At 38.8% G+C, this 26,796-nt stretch overlaps 4 protein-coding genes across 6 annotated transcripts; all 4 read left to right on the top strand.

The window, feature by feature from the left end:
* Positions 1–911: 911 nt before the first annotated feature.
* apodb (apolipoprotein Db) lies at positions 912–7,051 on the top strand. Of its 2 annotated transcripts, none has more exons than XM_044339930.1 (5): positions 912–1,006; positions 2,560–2,704; positions 3,358–3,479; positions 3,935–4,020; positions 5,709–7,051. In XM_044339930.1, exons 2-5 carry the CDS (start codon positions 2,594–2,596, stop codon positions 5,939–5,941), a joined length of 552 nt encoding a protein of 183 aa, XP_044195865.1. In that variant the 5' UTR covers positions 912–1,006; positions 2,560–2,593; the 3' UTR covers positions 5,942–7,051. The 2 variants fall into 2 exon arrangements, with proteins under 2 accessions (XP_044195865.1, XP_044195868.1); XM_044339933.1 differs by having other exon boundaries at positions 962–1,006; positions 2,589–2,704.
* Positions 7,052–7,489: 438 nt separating this feature from the next.
* On the top strand, positions 7,490–9,853 carry otos (otospiralin). Its single transcript, XM_044340043.1, has 4 exons — positions 7,490–7,625; positions 7,814–7,880; positions 8,384–8,407; positions 9,373–9,853. Exons 2-4 carry the CDS (start codon positions 7,823–7,825, stop codon positions 9,558–9,560), a joined length of 270 nt encoding a protein of 89 aa, XP_044195978.1. The 5' UTR covers positions 7,490–7,625; positions 7,814–7,822; the 3' UTR covers positions 9,561–9,853.
* A 972-nt stretch (positions 9,854–10,825) lies between these two features.
* On the top strand, positions 10,826–13,956 carry cops9 (COP9 signalosome subunit 9). The gene is made up of 3 exons (XM_044339815.1): positions 10,826–11,017; positions 12,373–12,445; positions 13,847–13,956. Exons 1-3 carry the CDS (start codon positions 10,955–10,957, stop codon positions 13,882–13,884), a joined length of 174 nt encoding a protein of 57 aa, XP_044195750.1. The 5' UTR covers positions 10,826–10,954; the 3' UTR covers positions 13,885–13,956.
* A 1,667-nt stretch (positions 13,957–15,623) lies between these two features.
* Positions 15,624–23,344, top strand: and1 (actinodin1). 2 transcript variants are annotated; one of them, XM_044338892.1, is made up of 7 exons: positions 15,624–16,733; positions 17,337–17,434; positions 19,570–19,614; positions 19,975–20,120; positions 20,909–21,322; positions 21,514–21,765; positions 21,853–23,344. In XM_044338892.1, the coding sequence occupies exons 2-7, from the start codon at positions 17,362–17,364 to the stop codon at positions 22,861–22,863; spliced, it is 1,941 nt and encodes a 646-aa protein (XP_044194827.1). In that variant the 5' UTR covers positions 15,624–16,733; positions 17,337–17,361; the 3' UTR covers positions 22,864–23,344. The 2 variants fall into 2 exon arrangements, with proteins under 2 accessions (XP_044194827.1, XP_044194826.1); XM_044338891.1 differs by having other exon boundaries at positions 15,625–16,733; positions 17,340–17,434.
* The last annotated feature ends 3,452 nt before the right edge of the window (positions 23,345–26,796 follow it).

Here is a 26,796-nt window from a genome sequence, read left to right as displayed (position 1 = left end):
AGACAACTCTGATTATCATTATGATTATTATGATGATGGTTATTATTATTAATAATTATTGAACACTGTAACAGCTGAGAGGAGATAAACATGAACCATCAGTGCAATAATAAAGTTTATTATAATACATAATAAAAGTAAAGTTCATGCACAAATCATTCAGTCAGACTGTTTACTTACAGTTATTGGTTATGTATGTAGTATGACCGTGAATTCTCGTATTGCAAGATCACAGATAAATGTAATATGTTGCTTATAGAATCTTAATTGTACATATTGTGTTCCAGATGTTTATAAAAGTGTAACCTCACAACTGAAGGTCCTCAGATAATAAAGTGAAGGCAGCCAGTTAAATAGCCTGTTTGCTCTGTGAGGTCACCTGAGGGTCAAACATGTTATATATCCTGACATAACCAGAATAGGTTTGGTTATTGTGTGCATATTGCATACTAAACATTAATATTGTCATTTTTTTAATTGACTATTATTATTATTTCCATGTGAAAGCAATTAATATACAATTATTTGATAAAGGATTTTTCTTAAGAAATGTCATTGTAAAACAAAAGAATCACAATATGAGGCCCCTGGATGTATTATAGATCGATAGATAGATCATAATTGTAATTAAAACTAAATAAAAATGTAATATATATTTAATATCCCTAATATATTCAATAATTGATATCATTATTCTTAAAACATAGAGTTTTCCTCAATTAATATTGAGCCACATCATCCAACAAAGCACTCCAAAATGTGTGTGTGTGTGTGTGTGTGTGTGTGTGTGTGTGTGTGTGTGTGTGTGTGTGTGTGTGTGTGTGTGGGAATGTGCACATGATGACAATTTGGCTAATGAGCTGCCTCGTGCTGTCGGAGTGACGTAACGTGAACGAGCTCCCAACCTGTATTTTGACTGCAGAGCTCGAGACTCGCAGCCAGTTTCTTTCTACAGCTGCAGGACAGAGTGAAGACGTCTTCCGCCCGACATCTGTACACACCTGAGGTAGGTGTTTGGAGTGAGGGTTGATGGGAATTATTCTAAACTGCATAGTTTGGGGGTAAATGTTGTTTTAGTTTTTGTTTTATTGCTATATGGTATTTGAATGATACTGTTTTTAAGGAGACTTACGTGTTGGGTTTATCCTCTGTGATGCTAAATTTGTATTTTTATTATGTAATATTTTATAATATTTCAACTACAGCTTGTCTCCTTGTCATTTTGCTGAAATCTCGTGACAAATAACAAATCTATGAAGGCTAATGTTTGTTTTGTTATTATACAATAATGTAAAGAAGCCTACTGACATGTGAGTTCAGGTGCAGTGTGTTATGTGAAACCTGCAGAACAAGTGTGGCGACATGTGATGTTGTGTGAAGAGACAATAAGAGGATGAAGCTGTGCTTAACCACTGACAGATAGAAATTCTTCTGGCATGTGTTTCTACTATTATCTTGTTTTGTAAAACCGTTAACGCCCAGTCGAGCACTTTACATCTCTCTGGGTAACAATAGAAGATAAAATGTAAATGCTTTCAGGTATGTAGATGGAGAACATCAGTATATGGACTTAAGTTAGATAAGAATGATGTGAACTTTATGGTTTAACCCTCCAAAGTGAACAAACACACTCCACAGTGAGGCCTGTTCACACACAGTCATATTTTACATTTAGAAGAAAAAGGTAATATTTTGTCATCCTGTTATCTGAAATCAAACATGAATAAAAACCCAAATAATCCAATTATGACCCTTTTGAAAATGTAATAAATTATCTATAAATATCAATAACCCTACTAAAATAAAATGTAATGTAAATGTACAATCCTTAATTTGGTTCCAGCAAAAAAGCACACGCATAAATCTCAAACTTAAACCCAAAATCTTCACAATACATAACATTTTACAAGAATCCCCTCATGTCTGAAGACATAAATAAATATATGAATAAATAAAAATCATCTGCTTGTAATAATCAATTGTATCTGAAATAATTGGAGCATTTTTCTCCCACAAAAAAGTCCAATAGCGTTGTGAAATTCTTAAAACTACATCTCCTCCTTCTCCTTTAGAAAAATCCAGAATATATGAATTTTACATTAGTAGAGTAAATAGTAGTTAAAAGTTTGACAACTGGGCACAAGATGATTCCTACATCAATGAGAAGTCCATTCTCAGTGCACTGAAGGCCTCAAGTTTCTACATCACACTTCTACAAGCTGCATACTGGTCCACGATTGGCTGCAAACTAGTTGTGATGTCACAAATCATGCTAGTAGGTACACGGCTTAAACTGAGATTAAAGGTCAGCACAGAGAAACTTTCCACCATCAAGAAGAAAAACATATTTTTGAGTGGAGGAGACTTAAAACCAGCAATTTTACTCATAAATTTTAATCCCACACTCAACTATTTATATCTAACTTTATTTAAAAACTAAATTATTGTCCATTTTACTCCCTTACCTCAGACATCGGGGTTACACAGAGATGGATTTAAGGTTGTTACATCCATTAATTTGCCTCACAGGTTCAGCCACATAATTTCTGTCATTTTTAGTTTCTATAATCTCCCCTCCACTCCTGAAGGAGCGATGTCTACTGTCTACCTCCTCCTCCTGCTGCTCCCTCTGGTCTCAGCGCAGACCTATCACTGGGGTCCCTGTCCCACTCCGAAGGTGCAGCCCGGCTTCAACCTTCAGCAGGTAACACATGAACACAAAAACACACACTACACACACTACACAATTCAGACATCGTGTCTTTCAGGGGCAGATTTAGTGATTAGGGGGCTCCAGGCAAACATGTCTTGCTTGAATATACACCCTTCCTCTAACTGGGAATGTTGGTATTGGCAGTGATAGAAGAAGTACCGAAAACCTTTTTCTAAAGTAAAACTATTAACTATCAATAGTAAAACTATTAATACCACACAGTAAAGTGCTATAAAAGTCCTGCATTCAATTTTTTATTTAAAAGTGAAGAGTAAAAGAGAAGTATTATTACATATATTTACTTAACATCTGTTCAACGTAGAGCTTTTAATTCTATTTTAATTGTTATATTTTATGAGTAAAATCTGAATCTGCTTCGTAACCAGTAACATTTATCTGTCAGGTAAATGTAGAGGTACAATGTTTTCCTCTGAAGTAGAAGTATACAGTTTTTTAAAGTGCTTTGGGGCCTTTTGTAAGTTATTTCGAGGTGCAATGAGTTAGAATAGTAACATAATTCAATATCTTTCATATCTAAACATCATAATAAAACTACAGCTGTTGGGGGCCCTTTAGTTGGGGGTCCCAGGCAGTTGTCTACCCACCCCTGACCTCTCTGCATAATTCAACCTCTCTGCTGACAGTACCTGGGCAGGTGGTACGAGATTGAGAAGCTCCCTGCTTCCTTCGAGAGGGGAAAGTGCATTGAGGCCAACTACGGCATAAGGAGAGATGGTACCATCCAGGTGCTGAACACTCAGTTCTAGTGAGTATTGAGGGATTTTTTTTAATTGCAACTTCTTCTAAAACTTCTTCTAAAACCGCACTTTTTGTAGGGATTAAACAAATTAGATGTAACATGTTAATTAGTTAGAGGTGCTAGTTGGTGTATTTTGTTACTTTTAGACAGAGGCTGGCTAGCTGTTTCCCTGTTTCCAGTCTTTCTGCCAAGATAAGCTAAGCTAACCAGCTGCTGGCTGTATATTTACTGTATAGACGTAAAAGCGGTATCAATCTTCTCATGCAACTATCAGCAAGAGAGTGAAAAAGCTTGTCAAACTATTCCTTTAAATCCATACTCACTAGCAAAGATTAAAGTCCCTGCACAAGCTTTCTATTGACCTAAAGTGCAGAAGTTAGCATGTACATCTGTTGATTTGTTGTTTCTCTTGTAGCAATTCAATAAAAGGCTTTTTTTTATTCTTTGTCTGTGTCTCTCAGTAAAGACAAGCTGAGGAAGGCAGAAGGGACAGCAGTGGTTCATGACCCAAGAGAACCAGCCAAACTTGGCGTCAGCTTCTCTTATTGTAAGTCTTTGTTTTTGCTGTCGTCTTCTTCGACTGCCTCACTTCTATTCTTCTTGTTCTTTATTTTCCTTTGTAGTCTTCTTGTGTTTATGGTTGTTATTGTTAAAATGAGTTGGAATCAAGCATTTAATACCAATAATTACAATACTAAAATCATTATATAATGTAGTTTCTTACTGCATTGTAGAAAGTGTTGAATTAAGACAGAAATCGGACAGAAAAGCAACATGTACTTTTGCTTCGTACATAGCAGCCGTTTCACTCATCACTTAGCTTATCTGAGAGCACACATACCTTGTGAATGATGAAGATAACGGCTGACACATGATGCAGCAGCCTCACTGCATTTGTAATGTCTCTGACAATGAGTCTGTCTGTCTGTGGAAGCCTTGAATCATCATTATAATTTATTCTGGTGTTCGTACATCTCAGTAGAAGTTTCTGTCCTCTGTAACAGACTTGAGCCGTAACGGGAAGCAACAACGATGAGTGCGAGACAAACAACATAAAGCAGAAATATACGTCTCATAAATACATCACAATATCAGAGTGAAAACACTGCAGTGTAAATCATGAATGAAATTTCTCATACAGTCATATAAAGTATCCTCAAGACAACTTAAGATTTCTTATAAGCAACCCAACAGCTGCTTGTCTAGAGAAAAATAAGTCAAATAAACAACAAATATCTCTAAACAACTCAATGAGACTAAGACTTTAGGTTCTAAAATACCCCTAAAAACACCGTCAGTATTTACAGTATAAACAGTTAACAGTTGAGTTGAAATCGCATTTCCATTCAAAAGTCAAAGATGAAAACATTTCTCTCCACATCAAAACCTGGAAACAGAAACATATGATCCTTCTTTAATAAAGTTTTTTGGACTTTTTTATCCATTGGATGATTGTAATCTTCTTTACTCTTGCATTGGTAAAAAAAAAAAAAAGAAGCTAATTTTAAAGGGGACATATGCTTTTTGTGATTTCCTGTCATTCATATACTGTTATAATGTTGGATGTCTATGTTTAACATAGACAAAGATCTAAAAAAAGACAGTAAAAAAAGTGAAATCCAACTTGTTTACATAAGCTAACAAAGAGCCAGTATAAGATCAATAAGGACTGTAACTGTAAATCATGCAAATATGATTATAAAGGCTCTTCTAGGGACGAACATCGGAAATTAACAGTAGCTATAAATGTTGTGATGCATTGCGTTGGATATTTGCTCTGCAAATGTATATTGTATCTGTCCCATCCAAATAAACATTAAAATTAAATAAAATGAAATGAAAGATATTCCAGTTGAGCCTCAGAACATAAATGTAGTCCTGGAAATGTGCATATTAATGTACGGTTTGTCCCCTTTAATGCATTAAACAAACATTTACTGTAAAATATTTCTAATCAGTGGGTGGATCATTATAAAATCAAGGAGCATTTTGAATGTTTTACCTAAATACAAACAGATCAAGATCAAATTAGCCAACTGATCTGATCCTTCATCTTTTATTAATTATAAGGTAGTTTTTATGTAAGTCTAATTTTCCTTTTTTATTTTAAGTCCTTTCAATCTGTATCTGAATTGTGCTGTGTTGTGTTGATATATTTTGTAAGTCAGTTTTATAACTCTTCTCTAAAAAAAAGATGTATAGTAAAATATTCGAATGTATTCTCTGTGCTCCCAGTTACTCCCTACAGCCCATACTGGGTTCTGACCACCGACTACACCAGCATGGCCGTCGTGTACTCCTGCATCGACATCCTCCGCCTGTTCCACATCGACTACGCCTGGATCCTCAGCCGCTCACGCTTCCTGCCCTACGAGACCGTGAGCTACGCCAAAGAGCTGATGATCAACGAAGGAATCGACCTGTTCAGGATGAAAGCTACGGATCAGAAAGGCTGCAAGGACAACTAGGGAGTCCTGGAGACTTCCACCTACAGGGATTATGTAGTTTATCATAAACATACTGGACTCATATTATTATAAGAAGATGCAGATTTGGGTCAGAGAGCAAGATACTGACCTGCAGAACCTTTACTCATATTCAGTTTTTTAAAAATTTCTATTGGAACTCACCAAAATTTGATTTTTTTTAATTTTAGAGATGCTAAAACATAAATTATGGGAAGAGAAAAATATATTCAGTAACTTAACATATACACATTAAATATTTGATTATTTTATATAAAAATGTGTTTTTTTGTATTAAATCAATACAGTAGCTCGTACTGCAATTACATTAGCAACCAAATCTCAGTATGATTTACTTTAATTTTTACAGTATAATCTAAATATCTGTATATTATAACTGTCTCTTATATCTCTGACAGGCTAATATATTCACAAAAAACAAGTTCAGTCTATGTTTTAATATATTTTTCTATTTTATCTCTGCAGTAGCTGCTCTGTACTTTAAAAGGGGAACTGAATTTGTCAAAACTACATCAAGACAAGTTCTCAGTTAAATTTGTTGTAATATAATAACACATATTGCAATTACAGTATGTAATATTTTCTTTTTTTTCATACTCTTATACCACATTTTACCTAATGTAAAATAACGTGGTGCATAATGTTGCAATTAAACGTCATATTCTTGGTGATTGAGAAAACATGGAGATGGGTTCTACAGTAGGTGAATTAAAGCTGTTTTCATTAATGGTTTAACTGTGTTTATGTGGTGAACATTGTTGTGAGGATAGAAGAAGAACAAAGACAGGAGGCTGTTTGAATGCTTAAGTGATTGTGTGCACAAATAAGATGCACTTTAAAGATATGTTGTGTTTAAAGGTCAGTTTCAATAGTAGGAGTAAAACCATATAAAATAGAATACTTTATCATCAGTAAAAGATAATAGTTATCATTTAGGCAATGGCTTTAACTACGGGAACACATGAAGTCATAAATGTTTCTGTAAAATGAGTTTCGGCCATAATATTTTATGTGCCAGGTGCTCTGGAGCAAGGCACACATCCTCAAGTAGAAGCTCCTCACAAACAGGGACTAATGTGTGCTCAGCAACGTGAAAAAATACATCTAAAAAAACAGATTTTTGATGTGAAATCTTCTCTGATGACAAATACATGGACCAATATTTGTTTACACTCACTTTAAGCTTTATAATAAACATATATGTCACAAATCAAACCTTTTAATGATCCTTTATTGAGCCTTAAAGTGCAAATCTATGCAATTTCATTATGAAGAAAAAAACAAATTTGTTGTTTAAGGCACTGAGAGAAGTACACCTATATGCAGCTATAGAATTTTACTTTTTTTTTTTACCTTAGACGTAAAAAATAACTTTATACCACCCGGAAATTAAACTCTATATTAAGGAAGGACTTTCCTGTATTGATACAGTATAAACTGGGCAAGGCTTGGCTGAGCTTGGTCGTGTGTGTGTGTGTGTGTGTGTGTGTGTGTGTGTGTGTGTGTGTGTGTGTGTGTGTGTGTGTGTGTGTGTGTGTGTGTGTGTGTGTGTGTGTATGCTGGAGGTCCACTGGCTCTCCCTCCACTGAGCCCGACACACCACAGACCACAGTGAACCAGCAGATGAACAGAAGCATCTCTGCAAGACTTCACAAACCATTTACAGGTAAACAAAATCGCAAATTTCAGTTGTTTTCATGTAATTTTACTCTCACAAATTCATTATAAGCTACAAAGAAAACCATTTTTTTAGGGGGAATCATTATATATTATATATTATATTGCATAAACCTGTAGATTGTACTAATATTGGAACTAAAATCTAGAGCATTATGAGTGTTTTTGTTTGTTTAGGAGGGCAAGATGAAGTGTTTGGTCTGGCTCAGTATTCTTCTTTGCCTCTTTGCTTGTCATCTCAGTGGTGAGTTTCTCTTTTTTTTTTTTTAAATCTGTAAATCATATTTTAGTTGAAGTATTTTCTTGAATGGAACAGCTGATGCGTTTTAATTGATGTTTGTGCAGTAAAAACATGTAGGGGTGAAGTAATATAACCCAGTTTGATATGTGCATGCTTATCAAAATAGCTGTGAATCATGTCTGATTCTCACAGATGGGACAGTGCTGCATTTGTTTTTGGCCACTGCATGTGTACAAAGGGGACTCTGTCCGATGATGAATTCCTTCTGCTGTGTGTGTGTATGTGTGTGTGTGTGTGTGTGTGTGTGTGTGTGTGTGTGTGTACGTGCTCTTGTGAATGGTCAGCAATAATATTTTGAGCAGCGAGCAGGTATCCTGCGATCCTCTGGCAGAAAGCTGAGTTTTCCGGACCTGAATCCCGTCTTTGTACGTGGAAAGCCTTGGAATGCTTGGGAATGTTAATTTTTTCTCTCTCTCTTCCTCTCTCCCCCTTCTTCCTCCTCACAGAGGCTAGAGTCATCCCAGAAGGAGGTACAGTATTTAAATAAATAACATATCTCCTTTTAGACACCTTCATATTTTGCAAGAAAACCAAAGATGCTTCACAAATAGTTATTTTGCTGTTGTACAATTTTTAACAATTCCTTAGTCATTCTACCCTTAAAGCAGAATCTCCTTTCATTGGAAAAATGACTTAAAACACTTAAAATTCATTAGCTCAGTCATTAATTTCTGTTACTGCAAAAAACATGTTTTAAATATACTGGATACATACAGAAAATGATCTTAATCAGCAGTGAGTACATGCATAATGAACCAGAATTAAAGTTAAAAGTTGTTTTGTGAATTCAGGATACTTTTTTGGATATAATGATACAGTCAAAATTGTTCCCAAAGCTAATTTAAGGGTATTATTTTGCCATTAAGCAGTATAATATCATAAAAAGTTTAAAGGGTGCACATTTTATTTTTCTTATTATTGTGTTTAACTTGCAAAATGTAGATTAAAGTTTTTGTTCACTGCAGATACAGCAGCAAACAAAGCTTTTTGTGATTTAAAACACAAGCCATAAGGGGCCCAAAAATGGAAAATACCAAGAAATTCATTACAGAGATACTTCCGCAGAGGTTTCAGTAGACCTGTATGTGCTGCAGTCACATGACATTTCGTGTTTTTAACTGCAGGTGTGACTCTCATTCTCTTAAGTGGAAAAACTTGCTCTTAATCTCTTTTCACCTGTATAAACTACAAGTTCATGCCTCTTCACTGAAGCTTGTGTAAAGACAGTCTGGAAAATATTCAACAGGCTGTTTAACAAGAAGCAGCGGATGTAGATTTAGAGAAAATAAGCGCAGCAAAAATTGTAACACATCATCCTTAAATTGCAGGTAGAATCTGCTGAAGCTCACAGCTCGATGATAGGTCATACTAACACAGTGTGCTAGTGTTGGAATGTGGGTTTAACGTGCCCTTCCCTTCACTGCTGTGTATTTAGTGCCATACGATCAACCACCGGCTGTTCCCTACTGGCCTTACTCCACCTCTGACTTCTGGAACTACGTTGAATACTTCAAATCCATTGGCGCCTACAACCACATCAACGAGATGGCCCGGGCTTTCTTCGCCCACCAGCACCTCGGAGACACCCTGGGATACGAGACCAACATGGGACATGAACACTGAGGGGGGTGATAGGAGTTGGGAGAGGGAGGAAAAGGGCTGAGGGAGAGATTTTCAAAGTAAATAAATGTCTTATGCTGTGAGAAAGAGGAGACCATTAAGAAAGAAGGAAGTTAAAATTTAGAAAATAGCAGAAAATTAAATAAAGGAAAGATAGCAAATTATTCTCCAAGCATAACACTGTGTGTGTTATTATAGCATAGCCACACATATATAAAGGTAGCTTTTTTTGTAGGAATGTATGATATCTTCATGTAATGTACAACAAATAAATCAAACATGTTTCAAATATGCAATGATGTCTATAAAATGATTTCATTATTTAACAAAACTACCAATATTACACTAAATTAAACATTAACATTAAAGCCCATGTATACAGTCTACACTAAAGTAACTGTATGCATGGGTAAAGTAACAGTCAGGTGTTCATACGAATACTGAAAGTGGTTTTCCTTGCTGTAATCATTTCTCCTGTTTATACTGACCATTAAAAGATCCCCTTCAAATGTGCTTTCAATATAAGTGATGGGGGCCAAAATCCACAGTGTGTCCACACAGTTATTTTGCGCAAAAATGTATTTAAAAGTCATATCAAGTGGACATCTGCCACATTTACAGTCTTTTTTAGCATCAAATTCCCTCTTTGTGTTTCCTCAGACAGTGTTTCCCTGTTGAGCTGCGGTGGAAGTATAGTAACAGAAGGAGGGACTTTGGCACTAAAAAGACTGTAACGTTGAAAGATGTCAACTTGATTTGATTCATCTGGATGGCTGAAGGTTCATTTTAGTTTCAAATAAACTTTTAATACATTTTTGCACAGAAGGAGGCTTGTGGATTTTAGAGGCTTTCAGGCCTTCTCTGAGACTAAATTGAGAAGTTATATTAGGGAATGAAATGAGAGGTAAGGAAGAACTTTATTTACTTATTTTTGATATTTTTATTTTCATTTCAATTTATTTTATACATAATAATTTAGATTAGATAGGAGAATTGAGTTGTATTTTCAATCCAGTAGAAGGCGGTAATGCAACATTTTGGATACAAACCGCCTTTAAAAACCAACGAGGAAGAAGAAGCTGCCTGGGAGCAATATTTTTTCCTAGGATGGCGAAGTCATAAAGCGCCCTACTCCGCCTCTGATTGGCTTACTCTGATATTATTCCCTTAACTCTAACCAATCACACTCCTCATGTCTAAACTACTAGCCAATCAGAGGCAGAGTAGGGCGGGCCATGACTTCGCCGTCCTAGGAAAAAAACAAAACATTTGGCTATCCGGGTACAGTGTAGTGTTGCACACACTGTTTTGTTTACAAGACGAGCACTGCTAGCTCAGCTAGCCACAAACGAAAGCATCTTTTAAGCTAACTGCTGTTGAGCTGAAACTAAAACAACATGAAACCTGCGGTGGATGAGATGTTTCCTGAAGGAGCTGGTCCCTATGTGGATCTGGACGAGGTTGGTTGACGGATTTGTGGTAAAAAAATAGCAATATTCAATTATTAAAATCCTGGTTTATGCTAACAAGCTAGCTAACCTAACGTTAAAATGTAGCATTATGACAAAAAAATGTGTTTAAAATGTATTTACGTTAACAGTTACCGTTACTAACAATTCAAACGCTGTAAATACTCTGAAATGACCGAACTGCAGTCATTAAATGTCAGTTTTGTTTGGGTTTTCTAATTTAATTTATGTTCACATTTTTCTAGCCAGTAAGTAATAGGCCTATATTTAGTTATTCGGGGGCTGTTTTCGTTTTTGATCAATTAGTTGCAAACTATTAAACTAATTGCCAACTATTTTGATAATCAATTTATTGTTTTCAGTAAAAAAAACCGAATTCTCGGATTCCAGCTGGTTGCATTTTTGCTCTACTAGACAACTAACTGATTTCTTGATAAAATAATCAATAGTAACCGATACCAAATCGAAATCGATATCGAAATAGTCAGTTGCAGCCCTAATTCGTACACTCTGCTTTGTTGTAAAGAACTACATCAATTAGGATATCATTAGGGCTGCAATTAATCCTCATTACTGACTTATCAGACGATTATTTTCTCAATTAATCAATTGATCGTTTTGTCTATTTATAACTTCTTTGAGCAGAGAGTGACATCTTCAGATGTCTTGTTTTCTCTGATCGACAGTCAAAAACCAAAAGATATTCAGTTTTCTATCATGTATGACACAGAAAAGCTTCAAATCCTCACATCTGAGAAACTGCAACCTGCAAATATTTGTCATTTTTGCTTAAATAAATGACTAAATTGATCATTTAATCATCAAAATTGTTGCCAATTAATTTTCTGTTGATGGATTAATCAACTAATCATTGCCGCTCTAGATATCAGTATTGTCAGCCTCATCAGACCACGTGAAGAAGAGGCTTTCATCACTCTGAAAAGCTGAAATATAGTTACATGAACTGACTGTGCGTTGGTTAATAGTGGACTTTAGCTTTCAACAAAACGATGACTCTCTTCATTGTCCTTTATGCTACAGTAATATGGTCAAATTATAATTAAATGACAGGCAGCACTTTATTTTATGGATCCTTTACTTTCCTACTTATTTCCAGTGAAGACCTCTTTCACTGTTCATATGAGCTCCTGACTGTTGTCACCTACGTACCCTTTATGAAAATAAATGATAAAGAATTGCCCATTTTCCCATCTTTCTTTTATTATTTGCTCCCATAATTACTTCTCTATCCTGAATCATTTATTAGAATGTAAAGTACTGTGTTTGTATATGTGTGTATTCTCTGCTGGTGCCATTAAACCGGTTGTACCTCTGTGTGTTGACAGGCAGGAGGCAGCAGCGGCCTGTTGATGGACTTGGCAGCAAATGAAAAAGCAGTGCACTCTGATTTCTTTAACGGTGAGGTGGTCTTCCTCTTTTTCTTTCCTATACCTTTCTGTAATGTATGCAGAGTCAAGGTGATATTAAACCGAACGCTACGTTGTCAATTTAATGGTCCTGTCAGATAGAGACGTGTGAGGGGAAGAAGTAAAAACCCTCCTGTGTCTCGATTTGTTTCCATCTTCCCACTTATTTGTAGGAAGACACGGGGGATTTTAGTCATGAACAGCTGTGTTTACTTGCTTACTTAACGTGATCTGAACATTCCTTTAACCTGATATCTGCAACATCACTTAAATAACCCAGTTCCCCTTAATGATCAAAGGATTCGTCCTGCTAGAGAAACCTGATTACTTGGTTGTTTAGCCTTTAATTAAACACCAACTTAAATTGAGAGGCTGTCTTCTCACGGTGTTGTCAGTCCAAATGCTCCAACTTTAAAAAAAAACATCTGTTAAAGTGGCAGCATCATATCTTCAGTATGTTTAGGAAGGTTTCTTGTGGAATCAAATGAACTTAAATACACATAAAACATATTGTTTGAGTACCATGAATGATGTGGAGGAGAAGAGTTTTACTGTTTCTTACATCAACCACATCATCTCCTCACATTAACCCTCATAAATCCTCTGTTGTCTCCCTGTAAACACCGGTTTATGTACACGTGAACACGTATACTGAGGACGCTCGCCAAAAAAAAAAAAAAAGCTAATCTGTTTTCCGTCTTGCAGCGTCGGCTTCAGGCAAAAACAATTTTGGCTCAGCAGCACATGACCTAGAAAAAAAAAAAAAAAAAAAAAAGAGCTGATTGTTAAAAAGAGGGGAATGAAAGAAGAAAAAAAAAGAAAGAGAGGAGAGAAGAGGATGGTAAAGTGAGTTTATAGCCGCTGTCAGACGGAAACGCAGCGGGACACCTCGCCAGTCAGCTGCTTTAAACACACACACACACACACACACACACACACACATTTAGATCACTTAAGGTTGTTAACACCGCTCACACTGACAGGCAGTGAATTCCCTCTAAGTTCTCGAGCAGAGCGACTCTCACATCCAGCATGTCCTCGCTCATGGCACTAACAAGGATTTGAGATCCACAAACGCTCTTCATGCTAATAAAAGTGCGCAATGTGGAGCACAGCTGGTACACATAGTCAAAAAAACATACAGTATGTGTCCAAAATAATACAACTTAATGTTGTTTTACTCTTCTACATCATCACAGAGCCCTCTAATGGGGCTTAGCCACTTATCTTTTTATATCTACACACTGAATAATCACATAAACATGCTACTGACACCAATCAGCCAAACTCAGCAGCTTAAAAAAAGGAAGAGAAATAACAGCTGAGCTAATGATTTCCCTGTTTTTATCTCTCTTTTTGCCTCTTTTCTTTCCTCTATCTTTCCTATCTGCAGATTTCGAGGATCTGTTTGATGACGACGACCTGCAGTGACGACGACAACAGCGAAACACCTGCGAATGTTTCTGTGAACATGTACATATAAAAACTGGCACTGTATTCTGACTACAAGTTCTCTCTTTATTGTACAGCCCCCTCCCCTCCCCTCCTCTCCTCCCTCCTCTCCCTCCTCCTCCTACATGTCACTCACCACCATGTTGAAATAAAGCCTTTTTGTTTTTACAAAAAAAAAAAAAAAAAAAAAAAAGCCATCACGGTGAACCAGGTGTCTGTGAATTCTGAGAATCACTTACATTCCAGCTTTGGAGAAAATTATGAGTATGGTTTTGGCGTCGTTCGTGTTTGAATCTGCTCCCGACTGGATTGTAGGTTTGCGGGCTCTACGAAACACCTGTTAGCTAACGTAATTACATACGAGATACAGTGTTAACATGACCACTAAATGTTCAGTTTGGGGCACGATGAGACAGGAAAAGAGGGGCTGCAAAAATGTGGAAATACTTAAAAAAAAAAAACAACAGTAAATGAAGCGTTCACGTTTAGGTAGTAAAACGGTTCGCTGTCAGGTCAACAGTAATTGAGCTAAAGTCTGTAGAGATGGAGTCAGATCTTATAAACATGTTACTGTTCATTTATAACAACTCAAATGTTTGTCGTATGAAATGTTTAAAAGTTTAATTGTATTCATTTTTGATTTTCTGTTATATGATGCAGACCCACATAAACCAGCTACATGACTGCAAAAATGAAATATTTATAACACCCTGCAGAAAACTTAACACATTTAGACATACATACCGCCTACACATCGCAGGAACATTTACCACAGAGTGACAGAGTTTACGTTTTATGGCTTTAGCATCAGTAAAGTCAGGCGCTGACGTTGGGGGGGATGAGGTCTGGCTTGCAATCGATCTTCATCTCAAAAAGGTGTTGGATGTGCGACATAAGCAACTTGTGCAATTTCACACTGAAACAGGAAAGAGTCTAAAAGTTGAAAGCACATTTTATAATAATTTGCAGCAGAAGCCAGAGAGCCGGAGTCTACGTGAGGAGAGAATATTCTTCCCAAGTTAGAACAGTTGTGGTTGTTTCATAGATTAGTGTTTTTCTCTGTGCTCTTCTCACTGACTGGAAGTAGATGTGGCTTCATTGGAAAGAAGTTGATAGATGCACTTCTTAAATCTGAGCAATATTTGAATCAGAACCTGATGACTAGTGAGGCTTCTGTCAGTCAGATATGATCAGACTGCACCTGCTCATGGTCCTGATGCAGCAGATGAGTTTTTGACTTAAACTGTTGATACATTAATACTGAGGAAGTTTGATGATGTCACTACATCAGATTCTGATACAAATATTACTTGTTACATTTTTTAACGTATAGAACTTAACTAAAGAAAAAAAGACACCAGACAACCGTCTACAAAAGAAAAAGTAAAATGAAGAATTTTCCATCGTAATCAACTAACAGGGATTCTTCCAGTTTTAAACATAAGATAAGAACGGCTGCCACAAAACCCTTTATGTTTTAAAGTGTAACTAAGAAAAACTTAAGATTTGAAATCATGTTTTCAGGGTCTTTAAGACCCAAACTATGAAAATATTGCTAAAAGTACATAAAGTATGTTAACTATACTTTAAAACCGTGTCTCACTTTTAAAAAGCACATAAAGAAGGTCAGTCAGCTTAAATAAACACTTAAATAAGATCCGGGGTCCAGATGGCAGTTATTTCCCAAAATGCAATACATCCAATAATAATAGAATAAATGTGTCTTTTTAAACTGCAATGAAAGTATGAATTTTAAAAGGCAATTTTGCCCCAAAAAATCATGATTTATTTCGGATTAAATCACTTTTGGTGCATAAAAACGGATGTTTTTCAAAGTCAAAATCTCACTTTCTGCATAAACTAGTAAAACCTCAGAAGTGGAGCCTGGACATGAATTTCATAAGACTTACTGAATCTCACAGTACAGACAAACAGATGTACTGATATTGCATCATGTATCACAGCTATACGGCTTCTTCAGAAACTGGCTGAAACCGCTGTCCAGGTCTATGTGTGTGTGTGTGTGTGTGTGTGTGTGTGTGTGTCTGAGGAGGCTGGCATGCCTGAACACAGTTAAACTAAGGAGGAAACTGTAGATTATCAAATTCCTCATGTGTAGACCAGCTGTCCCTTTATGTGTGTGTGTGTGTGTTTTCACGTTAAGACAGAAGCTGTGGTTTGGCCCTCATTGAGGTCTCTGAGAAGTGCTTATGTGGCACCTCAGCTCCCCCTCATTATTTCCTTCTGTTTTACTTCATCTTTCCCTCTTTGTCTTTGTTTAACTTGCTCAGGAGTTATTGTTGCATCCACAAAAACAGACACAGAACTTTAAAACCTTTATTTTGAAGCATAAATTACTAATCATTCAATTTCTTAAATTAAAAAAACTGCCTTCACCCCATCTCTCCACGTTTCCATCTCTTTACCTCGAGCCCTCCCACCTTCCCTCTCTTCCTGCCTTTAATTACGGTGCCTCCGATTGGTCCGATCTCTCAGAAACTTTCAGCCAATCAGGCGTCTTGTTGAGTTGGCCCTTGACCCCCCTCAGGTAGTCCCCCTGTGTCCCTGTGTGCGTTTTTCTACGTGTAGCGTTAATGAATACTTGTTGGGTGTGTTTTTTGTGTGTGTGTGTCAGAGATGACGGGCTCCGTTTAAAACCCTCGACCGAGCCCTTCATCAGGGCAGTCTGTCAGAAGGGCCGCAGGGACAGGGTGCACCAGGAGTCTCTTTTATACAACACACACACACACACACACACACAAACACAGGCACTTGTGTAGATTCCACATCTGGATCCGCAGACAGACACGCCGATTAACTAACCACAGGTAAGAAACCAGAAAACACAAGAGGAGTGACGTCTGTGCTGCTGCATGTTTAGCTTGGTAGATTTAGGTACTTGCCAAAGGATTCAAGTTCAGGTTTGAAGTCAAGTTTGACTGCAGGAAAAACACCTGGTTCTGTTTTTTTCATGATGACAAACCAGTAGCTGCAACACAGCTGGAAGCCTTGTGGCAACATGTTTGTTTAAAGCCTCCAAATCAAGAGTTTTCCAAGCTGCAGGGGTCACGTCCTGCTCTCCAGGTGAAAACTAGCACAAGTCTGGTGTCTCAGGTTGTGATCGGAGAGGAAATTTAACACCTTGTAACTGTTTTTTTTCTTCTGGACTGCTGAGCTTCTTGCAGGTAATGAACTATTTTGGAGGGAGAGCATCCAATTCTAAAATGCAGCTGTATGGTAAAATTGACAAAAATAGGTGGTGATTTAGTCACAGCGGTAGATAAAAATGTTCTTACCCTGCGTGGTTTGATTTATTTGCAGCAGTAATCAAAGAATGTGTCTACAGTACATCTTTAAAGTCATAATGTTTGAAGACAAAGATGTGTTTTATAATTTTGAGCCATTTTGACAACAGTTTTCGGTGTTGACAGGAGAAGAAGAAGAGGAGGCGAAGTCATGGCTGGACGAAGGAGAGCCAGTTTCTCCGGTGTGATGGTCACCGCTCTGCTGGCTGTGATGTTGCTGCCTGGTGAGTACACAGTGGGACTCTGTAGCGGGATCATACATCACATACAGTCACATAACCGGAGGTCATTTCTTTAACTACGTCAAAACGAGATCCAGACGGTCACCGTGGTGGAATACAAACCATTTCATCAAAGTGCAGCTAATGATGTAAGTTGTTGCGAAACAAAATAAAAAAAAAAATCAGAAAAGAAGATAAATTCTGTTCAGGTTTTGATGATAATGAATGGAGAATGACTCATACGGTAGTTGAGAAATATACCAAATTATCTCACTTTACTTCGTCCGACTGTGAATCATAGAAGTCCTGCTTATTACAGGGATGCACTGACGAAAAATGTCCCCTTTTAAACAGAGACACAGCAGTGATTTTCTTCTTTTTAATGGTCTTTTTAATGGTTATAATTTAGAGCTTTTACTCCAAGACAACATGGACACAATTTGATAAAATGGCAAAATGATAATGATGAAAGAGCTTATGTAACAGTAATTAAACATCATTCAAAACTGGTCGACGGCAACTGTTGATGAAGCTATTCATGAATGTCTCATTTCTCAAAGATGCACTTTATAGATCTGGGAGGCTAATAAACCCTATAATACCTTCACATAATCAAACTTCTCTTACACACACTGTTACTTTTCTTTCCCATCTTCCCCCCAAATTTTTCACTTAACATACAAGCAGCCGTTTTATTTGTTTGTTTCACAGTCTGCTTTTTCTTCCTCTGTCGGCTCTCTGCTTCTTTAAAAAGCTTTTTTCAAATAAATTTAACTTTGAGTTATAGCCTCACAGTCATTTTCAAGGTTTGTTTGTTAAGGCTAAAAGGTGAGCTACACTGTTCTCAGTTCATGGACACAGACTCGCGTCATTGCAGCACTTGCTAAAAAGGTGGCCGTAACTCAAATGTGCTCCATATATTATCATGATGTGGCTTTCTGACACAGCCTGTGATGGTCATATATCATCTGAATACGACGTGAAGACAGGTTGCTCCTCCGCCACCTGGCTCTAGTTTGCTTAAGACGTGATTGGCATATTTACAAAAAGGAGGAAGCCTCATCTTTACCTTTAAAAATTTTTAAAACGACACTTTGTGGGGGGAAAAAAATAAGGAGGAGGAGGAGGAGTTTCTTTCATCATTCCTGGTTCTGTAAAAAAATTAGTACCTGTCAGCATCACCTCCTCCTCCTCTGCCCTCTTAAAGCTCTGCTGTTTCCAGATGTGCCAGCTAGTTTTTCTTTACAGGCTCGTAAAAACCAATACAGCGGATACACTGAGACAGCATCATTTAGCCCACCCTCCTCCTCCTCCTCCTCCTCCGCATCACTCCATCACCGCGGGTCACCTTCACTTCTCCTGCTTCTTTTTAAAAAAAATTCTGTCTTTCCCTACAAATTCATACCTTTGCCTGTTACCCTTCCTCTGTGACCTTACATGCTACATTGCGCCCGGCGTCTCTCTGATTACTCCATCAAAGCTTATCAAAACTCTTTTTTCTTTTTTTTACATCAGGAGATTGATGTTCCCCCCCCCCCCCCCCCCCCCCCCACTTCCAACACGTAACCCTGAATTATCCCCTCTGGATCTCTCTTTTTAAACCTGTCGTCTGTTCCCCTTCTTATTCTTCCTCCTTCTCTTCCCCCCCCCCCCCCTCCTCTTCCTCTCCTTCTGTAAAGCATTAACACCTTTTCCCTGTGGAGATGAAAGAAACCGGGAGCAGAGCTGAATTCACTGTTCCCTCAAGCGCATGGGGGTCAAACAGTACACATACATACGTATGTGCGCGCACACACACACACACACACACACACACACACACACACACACACACACACAAGTGCAAACACAGCTCTTTGAAAACGCAGCATGAGGTTTGATGTTACAGGCTCCTATAAAATCTACAAAGAGCTGCAGTCGCCGGCCCTTCAGGCAGAGCCAATTACCCCTGCCCTATTTAATGAATGATATCTGCCTAAAAAAAGTGTTTGAGGTTTAATGTCATATTATCACTTGTATATTACAGACACGTTTAAAAAGTCAGAATAGTCAGTAAGCAATTTCCAGGATTTTTTCCTCGACTTCAGCAACTTAGATTTCACATCTGTTTTTGCTTTTCTCCGTCTTGTTTTTTGTAGCGTTCTTGTCTGCTGGACCGATCGTGCAAAGGGCCAAAGGAGATGGTAAATATGTGATTTGTACCTGAGCATGTACTCACACGTTTGTTTGGTACACAGTGCCACGGCCGAATTGTTGAAAAATGAGTGTGAACGGCCATGAAAGTACTTTTTGATTAAAAGAGTAACACCCACATTCATCACTGCACTTCACCTTGCTTCTATGTAGCATCAACACTCAACCCTATGATAGATATAACAGCAATTTTCTTGACAAGTAAGAAAAAAAAAAAGAAAAAAGAAGGCTTAATAATGTTTGACCCCCAAAATATAACAAGTTTGACTCCTTGAATATGATGCTATAAACTTTCAAAGTCACTGGAAAGTCCTTGAACATGTGTCTTCTCTTTTGTTTGCTGTCGTCAGCGGGAGAAAGTATCCAGGAGAGGGCGGCAGTTGCAGCGTCACACAGGAGGCTGATCCGCAACCGCAGGAACATCAGCTGGTATAAACAGCACTCTGACTTCTGGGGCTGGTACAAGTACTTCACTGACAATGGCAACCAGGAAGCAGTGAGTAAACATTATCATCTTTGGGGTTTTTTTCACTTTATACTAAACTTACTACTTACTTTACCTAATGAAAGTCTTAAAGAGACATTCAAGTCTGTCTTTATAGTATCAAACACTCACCCATGTTGGTTTGAAAGCTGCTAGTAACAGTTTCCCCTTTCAGAGATGTTACAATAGATCCCAATAATAAGTTTTAATAAGCTTTCAAGCTGCTGTAATCAATGTTTTTATATGTTTATGTGACAAACCAACAGAATTATCACCAAACTTTGCAACTTTAAACTGATTTGTTTTGTTTTTACAGCCTGTAATATTACTGTTCTGGTTCACTCTCAACACACTCATCACTGTCAGACGTAGGCCAAAAAAATCAATTAATGCAGGTGTAAAATCCATAGAACTTCCAAAAACCACCATCTATATCTTATGTCCCAAATTCATCACTACAATATTGTCTATGACGAGATAAGCAGTGTATTTTAGCCTTTCTGTGGCTTTGTTGCTGCAGGGATTTCATGATATGTTTCTATGGATGTTTTAATGTTTATCCTGCTGTTCAAACTTATCATTAGAGTCAACTAACAGCTCTGAATTCAAGCTGAGAGCAGCTGCAGTGCGCCGCAAAGAAAAACACATTTAACAACCTCCTTTCAAGCCAACAAACGGATATTTGATACTAAAACAGAATTTGGGTGGGGCTTCACTTTAAAGTCTTTGCTCTGTTGTTTGTTTCCAAAATGTTCCCATTCATCATCTGACTGACTCACCAATAAACTCCCACAACTCAGGTTCAGGAGATGGACCGCATCTACCTGGCCTACCTCCAGAACAAGAACCGTGCTGAGGGACGTCGCTCCTACAAGGCTTACTTGCGCCACCTGGGGGAAATCTACAAGTCCTGCGCAGATTCTGATGACCCCAACTGCGTGTCATCCTACACCAGCAGGCCCAAACCTAAACCTGAGCCACCCAAACTTGCACCAGTGAAAACCTGTGACCCAACCAAGGATCCTTACTGCCTGTATGCCGCTTTGGTCCAGGGCAAGAGCCCGTACCTGCCCCTAGTACTCCCAGTTGCCACCCCCGCCCCTGCACCAGCCAAGGCCCCAGCCCCTCTGTACGTCCGCTCTGCTGCTCCAGCAAAGGATCCAAAGTCAGGGTATTACTACTACGCTCCATCTGCAGCACCTTTCCTTTCCAAGGTACGCAATCAGACAGTATTGATTTATAATGTACTGTATTATAATGTATCATAATTTATTGGGGATCATAGCACAGTGTCTGTTGCTTCCAGGAGGATAGATGTGTCTCAAATGAGTGTCTTTAAACTGCAAGACAAAGTTGTGTTTCTAGCCTTGATGACACCACGGAATCACATCTGAATCTGTTTCAGGAGCAGAAGGCCGAGCTGCTGCGTATCTGCTCCGCTGAGGACGTCGAGTGTCTGCAGTACCACCTGAGAGCTGCCTACGGGTACGTACCCTCCGCCGGGTCCCTCCCTTCCTACGCCCACCTCGGCTGTGACCCAAAGAAAGACCCCAACTGCAAACCCAAACTGGTGCAGAAAGCCCCCTCTGGTCTCTACCTGCAGTACCCCAACTGCGATCCTCGCGATCCCTTCTGTGCCTATGCTGCCTCCCTAGTGGTATGATTTATTTATTATATAGACAAATTGTCATTTTGAATCTATGGCGTGATTATCATGACTTTATCTTTCATTTTGTCCCTACAGGCGCCCCGTGCCCCTAACCCCCCTCCCCCTGCTGGCCCTGGATCTTGCAACCCTCTGTTTGAGGATAACTGCAACCCTCTTACCGCCACCAGATTCGCCACTCCCCCAGAGGCGTACAAAAATGAGGAAAAAGAGGAGGCCGCTGCCATTCGTGCTGCCCCTTCAGATGCTGAGCAGTACAATGACCCCTATGCCATGTTTAGGGATGCTTATGCTAACGCTAACAGAGTTACTGATCCTTATGCTATGTACCGCCAAGCTAGCGCCCCAGCTTCTCCTCCAGCTAACGATCCATATGCCATGCTGCGCCAGTACATGTCCCAAGCTCAAGTTAATGACCCATATGCTCCACGCATGGAGGCTGCTCCAGAGTCTAACCCCAATGATCCTTTCTCTGCAATCCGTGAGGCTGCAGCCGCCATGCAACGTCGTGGTCCTCCCACCCCCAGGCAGCAGTTTCCGTTTTCCCAGCCGAATTATGAGGAGCCTGCCCAGGAAGAGCGCCACCCTCTGGGCCCCCCAGGTAAAACCAAGGAGGGCTATGACTGCTTCATCGGTTACGATCGTGAATGCTACCCGGTGAAGCCCAACGAGCCTCGCTCCGGAGTTCAACGCCGCATACCTTTCCCCGCAGAGGCCTACGAGCCCCACGTGAATACTGACGGCACCCGCAACGGAGTCCTCGAGCCGTCCAACCCACACTGCGACCCCGAGTACGACCCCGACTGCCGCCTGCGTCGCTACGAGCCCGAGCAAGGCCACGCCGAGGCCCAGCCCGAGCATCACGCCGAGGAGGATCACAACCAGGGGGCAGGACATAGCGAGCAGCAGCCGGAGCAGGAGCAGTACGAGACGGAGCCCTTCCAGAGCGGCCAGGAGGAGCCTCACATGTCCTACCCGCCACTCTCACAGGGTATGCCCAGCCTCCAGGACATACTGAGGCGCTACGGAGACCAGTTCCCTGAGCAGGATGATCACAGATCTTATGCAGAAGACTACCGCAAGAAATAAACACACTAACATACATGCATGCAGATGGACATGAATACACAGTCCCCGTGCGTTCTCGCTAGCTTAGCCCTTGACCGTCTCACGCAGCGCACAGAAAAGTCCTAACTGGACCGGATATGGGACACACGTAAGAAGTCTATGGACCCAGTGAGCGAGTCACAGAGGACGTCTTTAAAATTCTCCACCTACACCTCTACACGTCGCTTCCAGCTGTAGGAGCACGCTCACAAAGCAGAGGGTGCTCCAGCAATGTTTTCATCTCTTTAGCTGCTTTAGACCTGTTGCTTTGGCCTATTGCTTTCCAGTTTCCACCTCAAACCACTCGAATGTGTAATGACTTCTAAATGCTCAGCTTTGCTTCTGTATCTATGCATCTCCCATTTGTATTTGTTTGTTTTGCTTTTTGTCAGTGACGGATTATGTAAAGATTTTTTTTTTTTTTTTCATTTTGGATGTTCTAATAAAAAGCTCTAGGAAGCTGTTTTTGCATTTCATTTTTTTTTTTTTTGAATCTTGACATCTTGGCACTACAACCACACTGAGGCAACACGGGATTAATGACAGATGTAGGTTGAAGTAAACTTGCCACAAGACAGTAATTAAAGATCCAGCGGTTTGGTATTATACCTATTAGGGGGATTTACAAGACTTTTAGTATGGATCATATTCCAAATACCTTTCCTATTATGCAACCATCAACATGTGTTTTCATAGACCTTCCCTACCTGGTTAATGCACATGTCTTTATAGGAATAAAATTTGCTTACAGAATTACATGAGAAGATCAATACTACTCTCTAAGACTACAGCCAGCAACCGGTTATCTTAGCATGGAAACAGTTAGCCTGCCTTTGTCCAAAGGTAAAACAAAAATCTGCCCACCAGCACCTCCATAGATAACATTAACATGTAGTACCCCATCTGCTTAAAATGTGCACAAAAAAACAACAATTTGCTATTTTGCAGGGGGTTATGTTCCCTTTTTTCTTAGCAGGTAGTAGTTGGAAGGAGACTCTTCCTCTCCATTCAGTATTAAGGTTCAACCTCTTACATTGTAAGTTCTTACATTGTGATGTCAGGAACAAGTAGAGTTTCAGGCTTGACCTGTCAGCCAAGTCTTGAACTTCAACAGACAGGTCCGCGACGTGTTTCTTTTAAAAGGGGTTTCTCTGCGTCTCCGCTCTCCTCTGACTTCACCCTCAGCTCTGTCGGCTCTCTCAGTCAGCTACAAATACACAGCGTGAGGAGGGTCCCAGAGAACAGGGGCTCGACCTTATTGATCCAAGAGCTCTCAGACACATTAACAGCACCAGCTATTCAGGCATCCGCAGGGAAGCTCTTGTAGTGTGTTTGGACAGTTACTGAAAACTTCAGACTTTAGCTTTCTTTAATAAAAACCAGATCAGACCTGGATCGCTGGCCGCTAGCAAGTGTTGAATTTGTATCCCAGTATGCAAAACGCATCCAGTTATGGGAGCCATTTAGCTTGAAACATGCTTAGTACGCCTTGCAGGTCACATTGAGGTCTTCCCACCAAACCAGTCATCTAAAGGGTCTTGGTGTGGTTGTCCAATTCAAGCAGACACAAATTTTAAAACACCCTAAAAACATTAATGTGATGATGTGGTGCACAGGTAAGAAGGGACTGGGGATTAAGATGGGTTATGGTTTTTATTACTTTTATTTATTTAGTTGGGTAATTTACCTCAGGTTTCATTTTTAGGTGTAAAAGGAAGCCTACATATGTCTTTAGATTATGTCAATATTTCCCGTCTCCATTGAATTCTGCAATGTGTAAAATAAATAAATGAAAGTCTCTTCATTGATAGATGGACAGTTGGCTGGTTTTTCAAATGTCCTCAGACTCCTCGTGTCATTACATATTAGTGTTAAAGAGAAGATAAAAGAGAGGGACTCAGCAGGGAAGATAAAAACAAAAAATGTAATTTCTGCCAAAGATAAGCTGAGCTTTTTAACTTTTTATTATGTTAAACTGTTTATTGGTTTCTGAATATACCAACATTAAATGAAAACAGACAAGGGAAGATAAAGTAAGGTGTGGTACTTTTCTCTAAATATTATTACATACATTTTTTTTAGAGGGCTGTATGTAAAGAGCTAAATACTCTGAGCAGTAACCTGCTTGACAGTCAATGTGCTCACCACAGTTTTAATTAATGTCACCACTGTTCAAAATCCTATTGAAGGATACAGTTAATAATCAAATTGGACTCTGCCAAGCTGGATAAAAACGGTAACCAATTCCACACCTGTCATAGCTTGAATTTTTGCTAAAGATAGATTTACGTAATTTAATCAAAATGTCATCTGTTTAAAAAAAAAAAAAAAGGCCTATTTCTGTCTTGATGGACAAACTTTATTTGTTCCTACTTGTCTTGTTCTTTAGAACACCTAACCTAAACGTTTTTACTCTATTACATTATCTGATAGAATTTGTGAAATGCCAGCACAACCTTTAACGCGGTTTAGATAATGAAATTCAAAAAAAGTCAAATCTGACACACACACACAAAAAAGAGATTTTAAACAACTGATAATAACTATAGTGTGTTTTTTCTCTTAATTCTGGGGTCCAACTTTTCTTTAGTTTCTTGAAAGACAGAACCAGCGTTTGTTTGTAACAACAAAGAAGCATTCTCACACCTAGACAGGTAATAAAAACGAGTAAAACGGTAAAAACAAAAGTTAATGGGAACAATAAATTCTTTTTGGAGGCAGTTTCCTTTAGGAGATGGGTTCAAAAGACCTCAATACCGTTGGTGTCCAGGCTGAGACAAGTCCTTGAAAGGGAACTTTTACTTTTTCCAATTGATAAAAACCTTCAGGGGCTCCTCACCCTTTATAAGACAGACCTCTATAAAGAATAATCACAGCAGGAAGTGATACTGTAATGCTGATTACAGTAAAAAGGGGCTGTAGATTTATGGTGCTTTTATTGAGATCATAAAGAGTAAATGGTCTCTTCAGCATACTTTTAATGTCCAAAATGAAACTTCAACCACCTTTTGTGAAGCTGTAGCTTGTGGTATTGTTAACTGAATTTAGTTTTTTAGGATGTATTCAATCCTTTATGTCAGTGTTTCTTTGTTTGTCTTATCTCGTCACATCACTCATAGTCTTCACAGTCTTCTGCCTTCACTTCGGATGTTAGTGGTAAACATACTTCTAATAAAAATCAAAGACGAGGTGTTGGTCTTTGAAGTTTTTACCGAAAGCAACTGAAAAACCGGAGGAAAAAAACAAGTATTGGACACAGTGACACAGCAGAAATTACAAAATCAGACAATTCATCAAGATAAAACAACTTGTGGTGTTATTTTTCCAGACGAGACCGTTAAAGCATTGCAGAAGAAGAAGAAGAAGGAGGCGCAACAAGACGACTGTCATATGACATGATGGAAATATGATATCTATAGTTTGTTTCATGTATGTATTTGAGGAATAAAGTCTCCTGATCGCTTCACACGCATCTGATAGTTTCGTTTGCTGCCATTTTTCGTCTCCTCAGTGGAGCAGAAACGTAAGTTAGATGTTCAAGTCACATGTTTCATGTATGTCATGATTTATTCACCGAATCACAGCATAGAAAACAATGTGATATTTTTTCATGCACGAATTGAAAATGCGAATAAAAATATATGGACCACACCTATTGTCTCTTTCATTTGTGTGCCCTAAATTGTGTAATTTTAGCATTTTCTTGATACAAAATACTACATCCTGCTGGAAAAGATAAATGTTGTCAGGTAATAACTTACATTAAGAATCAATGTAAAGGCGGAGGGAGTTCCAGGAAGGCAAATAAAAAGAAGAGCAGGTCTGGTTGGGGTAAACTTAGTTAAAAGGTTTATGGTCAGTGGTCTGCCGATATACGCGGTGGCCATGAAGCCCATAAAATGTGGAGTCATTGTT

This window comes from Thunnus albacares, chromosome 21, assembly GCF_914725855.1.
Source record: "Thunnus albacares chromosome 21, fThuAlb1.1, whole genome shotgun sequence".
NCBI lineage: Eukaryota > Metazoa > Chordata > Actinopteri > Scombriformes > Scombridae > Thunnus > Thunnus albacares.
Note: the sequence above shows the minus strand (reverse complement) of the source record. Positions and strands in the feature narration are given on the sequence as shown.

What these genes read in the sequence shown, in the direction of transcription:
- apodb (XM_044339930.1), top strand. Translation starts at nt 2,594, where the DNA reads ATGTCTACTGTCTACCTCCTCCTCCTGCTGCTCCCTCTGGTCTCAGCG. An exon ending in GTGCTGAACACTCAGTTCTA is followed by an intron (nt 3,480 to 3,934) that starts GTGAGTATTGAG and finishes TGTGTCTCTCAG; the next exon opens with TAAAGACAAGCTGAGGAAGG. An exon ending in TGGCGTCAGCTTCTCTTATT is followed by an intron (nt 4,021 to 5,708) that starts GTAAGTCTTTGT and finishes CTGTGCTCCCAG; the next exon opens with TTACTCCCTACAGCCCATAC.
- otos (XM_044340043.1), top strand. Translation starts at nt 7,823, where the DNA reads ATGAAGTGTTTGGTCTGGCTCAGTATTCTTCTTTGCCTCTTTGCTTGT. An exon ending in CTTTGCTTGTCATCTCAGTG is followed by an intron (nt 7,881 to 8,383) that starts GTGAGTTTCTCT and finishes TCCTCCTCACAG; the next exon opens with AGGCTAGAGTCATCCCAGAA. An exon ending in TAGAGTCATCCCAGAAGGAG is followed by an intron (nt 8,408 to 9,372) that starts GTACAGTATTTA and finishes CTGTGTATTTAG; the next exon opens with TGCCATACGATCAACCACCG.
- cops9 (XM_044339815.1), top strand. Translation starts at nt 10,955, where the DNA reads ATGAAACCTGCGGTGGATGAGATGTTTCCTGAAGGAGCTGGTCCCTAT. An exon ending in CCTATGTGGATCTGGACGAG is followed by an intron (nt 11,018 to 12,372) that starts GTTGGTTGACGG and finishes GTGTGTTGACAG; the next exon opens with GCAGGAGGCAGCAGCGGCCT. An exon ending in GCACTCTGATTTCTTTAACG is followed by an intron (nt 12,446 to 13,846) that starts GTGAGGTGGTCT and finishes TCCTATCTGCAG; the next exon opens with ATTTCGAGGATCTGTTTGAT.
- and1 (XM_044338892.1), top strand. Translation starts at nt 17,362, where the DNA reads ATGGCTGGACGAAGGAGAGCCAGTTTCTCCGGTGTGATGGTCACCGCT. An exon ending in GGCTGTGATGTTGCTGCCTG is followed by an intron (nt 17,435 to 19,569) that starts GTGAGTACACAG and finishes TGTTTTTTGTAG; the next exon opens with CGTTCTTGTCTGCTGGACCG. An exon ending in GCAAAGGGCCAAAGGAGATG is followed by an intron (nt 19,615 to 19,974) that starts GTAAATATGTGA and finishes TGCTGTCGTCAG; the next exon opens with CGGGAGAAAGTATCCAGGAG.